This window comes from Pinus tabuliformis, chromosome 4_2 (assembly GCF_031772625.1).
Source record: "Pinus tabuliformis cultivar Carrire ecotype Pingquan chromosome 4_2, CPIR1, whole genome shotgun sequence".
Taxonomy (NCBI): Eukaryota; Viridiplantae; Streptophyta; class Pinopsida; order Pinales; family Pinaceae; genus Pinus; species Pinus tabuliformis.
Genome location: NC_142304.1, coordinates 533,027,690 through 533,039,751, shown reverse-complemented (window position 1 = coordinate 533,039,751; position 12,062 = coordinate 533,027,690). Strand labels below are relative to the sequence as shown.

General features: G+C 40.2%; 1 protein-coding gene across 1 annotated transcript; it reads right to left on the bottom strand.

Moving 5' to 3' along the window:
• Nucleotides 1-1,770: 1,770 nt before the first annotated feature.
• LOC149170390 (putative E3 ubiquitin-protein ligase ARI8) lies at nt 1,771-2,929 on the bottom strand. The gene is made up of 2 exons (XM_089425555.1): nt 2,183-2,929; nt 1,771-1,944 (listed from the first exon to the last, which is right to left on the bottom strand). The coding sequence occupies exons 1-2, from the start codon at nt 2,927-2,929 to the stop codon at nt 1,771-1,773; spliced, it is 921 nt and encodes a 306-aa protein (XP_089281681.1).
• Between the last annotated feature and the right edge of the window lie 9,133 nt (nt 2,930-12,062).

The following is a 12,062-nucleotide window of genomic DNA, read 5'->3' as shown; positions in this document are numbered from 1 at the left end:
GAGAATTGATGCCCATGCAGTAGCAGAGATTGCAAAATCTCCCAGCACTTCAGCAGACACAGGGCCAGCCACAGGGCAAATGGTGTATGACAGGGTGGAAAACCTGTTTTTTCTCATGAATGAGATAGAGCATCTGTTTGATACACCACCCAATTTCTTCAAATTCACAGAAGCAGATGAGACTCTAGGCGCAATTTTGGCACATCAACTGCCCACACAGGATGTCTGGAGGCATTTGACCCAGACAATTTTGACAGGCCAGAACCAATAGCGCAGAAGGAAAAAGGCAGACACGCGCAGTGGCAATTTTGGGAATTAAATTTACAGAAAAAGCAGAGGCTGAGCCAACTCAGCCAGACCAGTCACTCACCACCAGCAGCAGTCAAAGTCACAGCTGACAGGTCCGAGACATAGTGTACCAGCCTACAGTCGGGTTTTCTATGCATTAACTCCAAATATTCAGACCGACTTAGCTATTCTTATAAAGCTAAATATCTTCTGACAGAGCATTAAAATGCCTGTACTGTGTATTAAATGTGTAATAAATTTTTGACATAATATCTTAAAGAGTTGGTGAGAATGTAAAGACTGAGATAACGCAGAACTCAGATATTTCTGTAGACCACCGCTAGTATATATACACCCTTCACAGATGCTGAAGGGGTTGCTGGAATTTTCTCTTGGATAACTTCCATCTGCTGTAATATTTTCAGAGAATTAATACAAAGGAGGAATGGAACTTCCAGAAGTTTGGTGTATTTGATGTCTTGTGGTGAAGGATGCATGTTACAGGATTCCATGGGTGTTGCATAAAACTATAAGTATTCACAAATCTCTTTGTCATGTGTTTTGAGTCTTTTGTTCTCTTTGTTGTTCTAATGTTTTACACTTGATAGCAAGGTGAAAGGATAGTATCAGGATTTAACCATGTTTACCCTGGACTCAAACTGAGCTATTATATATGTTTTCCTCATATACAGTGAAAGAATTGTAATTCTTAGTTGCTGCAATTCGAAACTGTATTTTTATTGTAACAGTCATTTTCAGGGATTCAACTATTGCCCCTGTGACCTCTGTTTTCTCTTGTCTCCTGTCATTACCCAAAAATTATGTTTTAATGAAGCACTCAAAAGGCCCTGTACGTTCCATCCTTCATCTTACAGTTTCAAACACACCAAGCCACAGACTCCATTGCCCAATGATATTCAACATATCTGAAAACTACATCACTAAAGTCTAAGGGAATTACATCAACCGAAACACAAACATAACCTGTACTCAATACCTAGCCTAAAACACCATCACTGTAGATATAAATCATAAAGAGAGAGCCCTCTCTGATCTCTGTTTGGCTAGAAACAGTGATTAAAAGATTGGTTAGTGGTTACCCCGGCCGTATTCCCTTGGGAGTCATAGGGAACAACCTGGGTGTTAACAGGTGGAAGAATACAAAAGAAACCGAGCAAGGGAAATAGAAGCCATCTGAGCGTGGAGTCAACCAAGCAGAATTGGCAGTGGGAATGTAGAGCAAAGGACAAAGGGAAAAATATAGCACAAGGAAGAGGTCAGGAATGAAGAGGGTGAGAAAGCGTAGGACTATCCTCTTATTTGCTTATTTCCATTCTCGTGAGTTGCATTCTATGAAACTATAAGTTGGAGATTTTCAAGAAACTATAAGTTGCTATACGTGTCAACAAAAATTCTATTGAAATATAAGACACTGGAAAGAGATTTAATCCAATTATCTATGCAAGCATCACAAACCAATTTTTATGTGGTCTCTCTAGGTGCTAAAACATGTTGAATAACTACATCAAAGCTAAGCCTGCATTCTGCTATTTGCAACCATGCATCTACCACACATTTGAACTTTTTTAAACCAAATCGACTCATTCTCGTCTGTTTACACTCATTCAATATTTTAATCTCTACCTCTCTCACAGCCTGCAGATCAAAATTGAAATTCACACAGGGATGTACATGTCATGTGCATACACTCTTGATTTTTCTCTATTGGTCGATCACACTTTGGACATGGTTTGGAATTACAAAATATCCAGTACGCATTGAGTGAATCACCATTATTAATTTGATCAATCCATTTTTTGACTGTGTCCCAGCCTATTGGACGATGAGACTCCTCTAAACAATTCCAGCAAAATTTATGTGAACAATTGCATACAACCTCCTCATGAGTTACATTAGAATTAGCAGAGTCAACCTCCACACCGTATGCATAGTCTGGTGTTGGACACCATTTAACCATACTATTTTGTTCAACATGTGACCTCAAAAGATAGGTTCTATATTTGTTTGTATCTTCCTCAAATAACCCCAGAGAAAAAACCATGTCTTCACTCACAATGGCACGGCATCGTGGACCTTGATGTGGACATCGTAGGTTGAGGCATCCTGCGCCATCATGATTTATTGATGTGTGAATAAAAGTTTGCCAACAATCTTGGCAAAATAAATGGTCGCAGTACTTGAGTGACTTCATGTCTCTGATCTTGAAATCATAGAAACATATCGGACAAGTAGTTAACTCCTCCATTTTTTCTTCTTTGGTCTCATGTTTATCGTCCGACTGCAACAATAGGCCCACAACATTTCTCACTTTCTCCTCATTTGCAAACCATTGATCGTTGGCATTAACAGAATTCCAATCGGAGTGACACAAGAGAATAGCTGCCTCGGCTTCCGAGACAGCCAGCATAGTGGAAACACTTTTGGTAGCATTGTGCAGACGCTCACCAATGTCGTTTAGACTTAAAACCGTATATTTCATACATCCTTTATTGTCATCATGGCGACTGCGTACTATTCCCACCATGCTTTCATATCTCAATTCTTCATATTCATCAATCGCTTCATTTTCCCTTTCATCGCTTTTGATGTCATATATCTTGTTATCATCGTACAACGCCATATTGGTGGAGATCAAGTAGATCAGAGTCTAAGAATTTTTATTTTCGCAGCCTCGTGGAATCGATAGAAACAAAACGCTCTGTCCGCTTCGCTTTTTTGTACAAAATCAATCCTTGCTTAGCTGATATTTATAGTGATGTCCCTTAGCGTATATACCAAAAAATATTGAAGAGCCGACTTTGGTCATTATCAGCCTGCTTTTAAATGTAATTTAAAATAATGCTATTCTGTTGTCATTATTACTTTCTCTTAGAAGAAGCATTCCGTTTATTAGTGATGGTATATGAGTTTCACACAAGACCATTCTTATTGTTGAATTGAGGCTTCTATGATCCAGAATAAGCATACCATAGAGGTTTATGTGTAAATGACATCATCAATCATTTGTCAACCCCTATCATTTTTCCATAAATTATTGATGATGTGATTTACAGAAACCCCTATCATATACCATTCTCATTATTTTCATTTCCATAAAAATAAAATAAAAAATTAGCGATTTTTTTTGCTTTATGTGGAATTAATATGTAGTTTCTTTTGCTTTAAGTGGAATTAATTTCTTAGGTTTATCTTTATTTACGATTTTTTCAAGCGTTTCTTTATTTCCTCGATAACTTTTTTACCATGAAGTTATCGATTCTTAAATTTAAAAGATGGTTTGTTTTATATTTTAATAAAAAAATAAATTTTGTATATTTATATTTATTGTGTACAATAATTTACATTTCAAATATAAAGTGTACAACAAAGATATTAAACCTTGATTCTTAAATTTAGAAAATGGTTTGTTTTATATTTAAATAAAATATTAATTTTTGTACATTTATTTATATTTCCTATAATAATTTACACTTCAAATAGAAATTGTAGAACAAAGATATTAAGCATAGTATATAAATAATAGTGTTTTGCATTTTATCACACCCATAATATCATTATTTAGAAAAATATAGGTGACACCATGCCATGAACAAAAATGTTATGGCTACCCTCTCACCCAACATAAAAAATAGCTATGGTAGCCATGGTTAGGATAGCAAATGTATTTATCCCAAAGCATAAAGTCAAGATATTAATTTTAAATGAAAAGTATAAAATTAATAGATAAGAAACAATCAAAAGTAATAACTTTCTAGTTGAAATATCAACATAAAGTGACATGTTTCCATACAGTCATTATCTTCTCTTTTTCAACAAATAGAGATTGATGAGATCCATAGCAACTTCTTTTATTTGTAACTTATGTTGGGGGATACAGGCTTGCCTTGCCTTGTTGATTTTTTGAGGTATTTGTGGAAGGGAGTGGTGTTGTGGCACTACACACTTTCTCTACTCATAAAATTTCAAAAGGGATACGACATTATTCCTACCTTTGCAACTATCAATTTGTACTTCTATCCCATTTAGGAAGTAGCCTCCAACCCTTCTAGCTTTAGTCTAGGAAAACCTATTTTCTCCTCCTCAAAAATTAGCTAACCAAGATCATTCAACATGATGGTATGAACAAATAGTAACAAATAGTCACAAAAAATGGGTAGTCACAGATAGTCATGAAATCATATCTATCTTACATCACATGTATCATTCATTGTTAAAATATCACCGATTACCAATTAGTAGACTCTGCAAGGGAATTCCTATTTTTTATGACATGTAAGATTTCCCAAGTCAAAGCATATCAACACGATTAAATGGCATTAGAATATTAGATGCTCCTAGAAGTTTTGCATGTTTTGATTCCCATGCTCGTGCTGCTTCCACTTTCCATCTCCTCAATTTTATAGATTCTCGTTCTCACACTGCTTTTACTTGCCATCTCCTCAATTTCATAGATAACCTGACCATCAAATAAAGAATAAGATTTGAGAAAGGAGCAGAAGCAAAGTTAACCAAATCTGAAAACCAAAGGGAAAGCACATAACGAAAGCATAAATGATCATCGAGGTGGAAGGCAGAGCAATTAGGAAATTTTGTAGCAAATGGTTTAGGGAATTGTGGCAACACTCATTAACAATACCAAAAAAATGTCAATACCAAGTGTTTCTATTAGACTAAAAAATTAATGTTAAGCAAGTAATTGTAGAGGATGCTAGCAATTCTTCATTATGAAAGCAATTTCCTCACAAATATGCTTTTTAGTCCTAATTTTTGCGCATCTCGGCCTAAGGAAGAGGCCAAATAATATTTTAAAATTGTTCATTGCTACCAAAAAACATTCTCAAGATTTAACACACTCGAGGAGAAATATATTATAACATTTTCCTTCAAGGTTTAGGTTTGATTTTTAATTCCCTTGTCGCGATTAATACTACGCATTGTATTGATTACTATAGGTCCTACTACCTTATATAAGGGACAAATAATACCAGTTAAGATTGTTCATTACACTATAACCATGAATGACTACCCTATAGAAGATGGTGATATATTTATTGAACTATGAATGAGCTTGAATTATAGTACCCTTACAACTATATAGGCTGAACCATAGACTGTATAGGCTAAACCCAAGAGGTAAAAAAAAATTCAAGAAGGAGATAGATGAAATGGTGAATGCAGGAATCATCTTTCCAGCAGATGAAGCAAAATGGATCAGGGCAATATTCATCCAGAACAAAAAGGCAGCTATGGAAATAAGGGTCTGTGTATAGTACAAAAACCTTAGCAATGCTTATGTCCATGACGCATTCCCCACGCCTTTCAATGATGACGTCTTGTATAATGTTGTGGGGAATGAAACCTAATCCTTCACAGATGGGGTCTCAGGGTACCATCAAGTTCGAATAACAAAGGATGACAAGTAGAAAACAATGTTCACCATAGAATGGGGCTCGTATGCATACCACATCATGCCTTTTAGCCTAAAGAATGCGCCTTTTGTGTTCTCCCGAATTATTATCACCATTTTCAGAGACTACATTCATCGGTTCTTGGAGGTATACATGGACGATTGGATAGTTTATAATCTGTTGAAGAAGCATTGTAGCTTACTTAGAGTAATGTTCGATCGGTGCAGACAACTACAAATCTCCCTAAACATGAAGTGTATCTTTGCAGTTCTGTTTGGAACATTGTTGGGACACATCATTTGCAAAGACAATGTTTGTGTGGACCCTGCAAATACCATGTTTTTGTGGACCGATTCTACTTCCCATAAACACAATTTTCACAGAAATCAAAATCCAGAGAGCTGTTAGACATATGTTCTACCCTTTACCACGAATTATTTGAAGGCCCTTCTCTCCAATATTTGCAAGCCTTTGATGCCATAGCATGGTATTTTCTCCAGAGACCACTAGATTTTCTGCTCCAGTTCCAGGAACCACAGAACTATTGCACCCATTGGTAACAATGCTACCTTGAATCTTGTATAGAGTTCTAGTCCGAACTCCCTGCATCAATACCAGTGCTCCCCGAAGCATCTTGTAGGTATATTTCCCGAACACTCTTTTTAGACCTACAACATCCATCTTTCTTACATAAATTAGATTTCTGACCAATGCACGAATATGCAGAGCACCCGGAAGTGTTCTAATCCTTCTACCTTGCAACTTCAACTTGACTTTTCTGCGACCAACAATTCTTGCCTTCCTGTCATCCCCTAAGAAGACATCATCACCATCATATTTCTCATACTTGCATAACCACTCTCTACGGGGATTGAAGTGAAAGGATGCACCTGAGTCAATGAAGCATGACTCATGATCTACATGTGTACTTGAAGAAGAATCCGAGCACACATCCCCACCTTCATCTGACGTGGTTTTTTCACATCTGCAGAAGGAGCGTCATCAGATCCCTTTCCTTTCCCAGGTACTTTAGATTTACAGTCCCTTTTGAAGTGCCCTTCCTTTCCGCATTTCCAGCACACCTTTACATGTTTTCCTGGAGATTTAGATCTCCTTCTAGATTTAAATCTCCCACTCGACGACTTATTTTTGTTTATGTTTTGGGACCGTCCTCGTACATACAAGGCATCACCATTCTGGCCCTCCATATTTTTCCATCTCATCTCCTCTGACAACAAGGATGAGACTATTTCATCAAATTGCAATGCAGTTGCATTGATACATATTGCGACAACCAAACTGCGCACGAATTTGGTAGAGAACACAACAAACGAATGCACCTATCTTCATATGAAATTTTGATATCAACAGATAGTAACTGACCTACCACAATATTAAAGGCATTCATATGTTTTGTCAATGAGTCTCCATCTTTCATCCTCAGGTTATACAACATTTTTTGTAGGAACAATTTATTCACCAGAGACTTAGATTGGTACAATGTCCCTAACTTGTCCCACAAAGCCTTCGCTGAAGCTTCCCCTGATAAATTCAACAATACTGAATCCAAGACACACAATTGTATTGTGCTCTTTGCTTTCTGATCCAACTTCGCCAAGTCTTCAACTGACATTGTTGTTGGTTTAGTACCCGGATGTACCGCGATCACTGATCTTTATCCACTAGTAGATCCTCCATCTTGAGTTTCAACACATCAAAACTTTAACCATTAAATTTCTCGGTCTCTATCTTTACAATGCTCACCATCTTCTTTCACCATAAGAATTGATCGTGCAGATCTCCTACTGAATAGGGTCTACCACATGCACGAGAAGAAAACCCCTCAACAAGAAAAGGTGTCCTCGATTGAACTGTTTGAAGCCTCATTTCCAATAAAGTTGGTCGTTGTTCCAGAGATATTCATTATCCCTCCTACTCCTCGGTTTCTTGAAACCACGCAGCCTGCAACTTCCCCCCAAGGCCACTCAGAAAAATCTATTGCTAGCAACCAACCCTTGCGAAGCAACATCTCAGACACATCAACAATGCAACCCGAATTCGAGACACACAATTGTATTGTGCTCTTTGCTTTCCAATGCAACTTTGCCAAGTCTTCAATTGACATTGTTGTTGGTTTAGTACTTGGATCTACCGCAATCACTGATCTTTATCCACTCGCAGATCCTCCATCTTGAGTTTCCACAACTCAAAACTTTAACCATTAAATTTCTTGGTCTCTATCTTTACACTGCTCACCATCTTCTTTCACCACAAGAATCAATCTCGCGGATCTCGCACTGAATAGGGTCTACCACATGCATGAGAAGAAAACCCCTCAATAGGAAAAGGTGTCCCCGATCGAACTGTTTGAAGCCTCATTTCCAATAAATTTGCTCGTTGTTCCAGAGCCAATCATTATCCCTCCCGCTCCTCAGTCTCTTGAAACCACACAGCCTGCAACTTCCTGATCTGGATTTAAACAGGAACGCAAAAAATTACAGAGATAACCATAAACTCAAATATGCAGCGGAAATAATACTTCATTTCATTACTGTAAAATATTGAAATATGATTACAAACAGAAATATAAATAAACCATCTAGGGCGATGGTAGCTTATCTCTGAGAAGAGATGTGGTGGCTACATGCCTCTGAACTGTTTTGAACTATGTTACAATGAGGCTCTAAGGCCTATTTATTGTGGAGAAACAATGGAAAACCCTTCACATCCCAAAACCTAACCCTAGAAGATGAAACGCCAAGTTGTGGGCCCCGTTTGGGTAAATTGGTACATCAATTTCCCGGGGTCGTAACTTTGGCATATGATCTCCATTTGACGCGTACAATACCTCGTTAGAAAGATCTATCCGAGAACTAACACTTTGGGAGGCAACATGGGTCCATGGACCGATGTTGCCCTAGATTTCCCAAAAAACGTCGTTTAGGGCCTCAAAACGGCTCCGGAAGTTCAGGACTCGAAAAACTGCTAAAAATAGTAAACTGTGCTACAATTTAGGAAACTGAAAAGACTGAAAGAGACAATTGTGGGGGTCCAAATAGGATAGGTGGGTGGCCACCAACATCCACCTGGATCATTCCTCCCCCCTTAGGAAGCAATGGTCCCCATTGCGTTGAGTTCCTCCATCTGCTGAACTTGTCCTGTAATCTCTGATGTGTCCAGTAATGGTGGGAAGCATGATTGATGATGGTCCACATTGAACATTTGGTGCAGGCGAAGGAATGGAGGAATGACGTGCTCCAAAGCATTGTTCCCCATAGCCTTGGTACTGCTGTAAGGACCATGTTGGAGTGGTCTAAGCTTCTGATGGGTTCTGGTAAGGCATTCTTTCTGTCAATGCAACCAGACTTTGTTGCCCACTTGAAACTTGTGTGGTACCCCTGTGGGTGAGGAGAAGTCGTTCCTATGTTTTGTCATGACCGTATCCCTTTGTTGCTGTTGTTGCGTGGAGGAACCCTTTGCAGGGGTCATGGATGTAGCAACGATCTTCCCCTTACTTTGGGAGTGAACCAAACAGATGAATTTCCTAGTCTGTGATATGAGCTTGCTGCCTTTCTTGGTAGTGATCAAGGATGTGGCAGTAGGTGGGGCTACCTCTGGTATCCTGTATAATGAATTATTCAAAGAAATAATGACAGCACGAGGCCTTGACTCATACACAGCATGTCGCCTCCACAAGTATGGTTGGCCTAATAGTACATCACAAACATCCAGAGGTGTAACATCACACAATACCTCGTCTGTGAAGGGTTTGATGCTGTAGGGAAGGCGGCACTGCTGGCGAACTTTCAGATCTCGTCCTTCGTGAAGCCACCCAATACTGTACGGTTGCGGATGCGATGTAGTTGGTAGGCCCAACCGCTTCACGACCTCTGCTGAAATGAGGTTCTTTTGGCTGCCACTGTCGACAATGAATTGTAGCGGCGAACCCTTCACCCACATCTGTGAGTGGAAAAGACGCTGCCCTTCCTCTGGATTTTCGAGCTCATCTTTCTGGATCTTGGCGGTGGCAACAGTGGCGCTGGGATCCGCATCAATGATCTGCTTCCCTTTGCCATTCCCCTTGTCGAGTTCTGGCTCAGGGTCGGAACATGTATCTGATTCGGAAGCCTTCAACTCGGCCACCAGCGACTGTTTGGTCCGACACTCACTTGTGTTATGAGTGGGACTCTTGTGGAACTCACACCACTTTCCTGTGTCCCTCTTCAGCTTCATGGTGTTGTTATTTTCTTGTGGCTTCAACGGGTTGTCTTGGGTCACCCCACCTTGGCTTTGTCCTTTGGGCTCCGGATTTGCAGATCCAAAGTCTCGCTTCTTCTGTTCTAACTTTTGCTCGATTTTGACAGCGTATCGGTATGCTGTGCCGAGTGAGGAGATGTTCAAGAACCCCATCTCTTCCTGGATGTATCTGTGTAGGCAGTCGCGGTATTTGAGGACTAGATGCAGCTCAGAATCTTTGATACCCAACTATGTGCGAAGGGTATGAAAAATGTTTGTGAACTCCGGCACATCTTGGTCTCGTCCCTGCCACAGTGTGTTCCGTTTGATGTATTTGTCCTCATAGCTTCCAACAGGGTAGTACTGCTCCTTGATGGCATCCCGGAAGTCATTCCAAGTGGGTGCAGCTGAAAATAGTGAGCCTGTACTTTCATCCTTCTGCTCACAGTAGGTTTCCCACCAGTCCTTGACGTGGGGGGCTGCTTTGAGAAGAGCGAAAACAATCTTTTCCCGACTTGAAAATTCGTGAACAGAAAAATACCCATCTAGTAGATTTAACCATTTATCTACGGCATCTGCGTCTATTTGACACTCGAAGTTGGGGATTTCAAAATTAACTTGTACCTTAAACGGTGTGGCATTTCCAGAGTCGCTGTTGGAAGCCGATGCGTCGCCTCTGGGTAGCCACTAAAGGATCTGCGCAAAGCTATCCATCATCGTGTTCCTTTTCCGCTCGAGCGCCTCTTCGAGCAAGATTTTGATAGGATCTCCTGCCCCCTCGTCTTTCTTCTCATCCGCCATGGGAGGCCGTCGGGATTTGCGAGGTTGGTCTTGCAAAGGTTCGACCAGATCAAGCCCTAACTCCTTATATCCCGACCTCATTGGGGACATGCAAAGAAAAATAGAGAAAAAGCAGACCGCTCTGATACCACTGATCCGGATTTAAACAGGAACGCAACAAATTATAGAGATAACCATAAACACATATATGCAACGGAAATAATACTTCATTTCATTACTGTAAAATATTGAAATATGCTTACAAACAGAAATAGAAATAAACCAGCTAGGGCGATGGTAGCTTATCTCTGAGAAGAGATGTGGTGGCTACATGCCTCTGAACTGTTTTGAACTATGTTACAATGAGGCTCTAAGGCCTATTTATTGTTGAGAAACAATGGAAAACCCTTCACATCCCAAAACCTAACCCTAGAAGATGAAACGCCAAGTTGTGGGCCCCGTTTGGGTAAATTGGTACATCAATTTCCCGGGGTCATAACCTTGGCATATGATCTCCGTTTGACGCGTACAATAGCTCGTTAGAAAGATCTATCCGAAAACTACCACTTTGGGAGGCAACATCGGGTCCTGAACTTTCGGAGCCGTTTTGAGGCCCTAAACGACGTTTTTTGGGAAATCTGGGGCAACGCCACCAACATCCACCTGGATCACTTCCCCCCAAGGCCACTCAGAAAAATCTATTGCTAGCGGACAACCCTTGCAACCCGAGAACCTTTAGCACTGGTCATTTTCATAGTTGTTCGAATTTTTCCAACATGCAACTCAAAGGGCTGAACAGAGCCATAATGACCTGGTCACCGAGCACGAGCACCAGAAGCACCAACTTGTGACTATCACAACAGAGCAAGATCAACTTTGACATACCAACCAAAAACTGTAATCACAGGTCACACAGGCGAAGTTAAAGCTACAAGCACTCTAGCCAACTATGGTTGATTTAGTTATTGAAGCGCCCGAGGAATTTTCGGCCTACACATTGATCGGCTAATGCGATTGTATTCAGAGAACATGCGCGGAACTTGTGGCCACCAACAAGGAGCTGAAGAAGAGTTTAGATACGGTAAGAGTAGCGCTGACCAATCCAACTACAAGCTACATCGCAGAGATCGAGTAGAAACTCCACATGGTCGTTGCGCTAATAGCTTCTATAACTGATGCCCTGGTGGATGGTTATGTGCTAAGGAAGCAAGTCAATGATTGGTCAGGGAGCTTGGCCACAAAAAACTAGCCACTGTATCCAGTCCGCCAACAACTCCAACAACGCATCACTGATAACAAGACCTACAGGGACAAAGGCCAGGTAAAGAA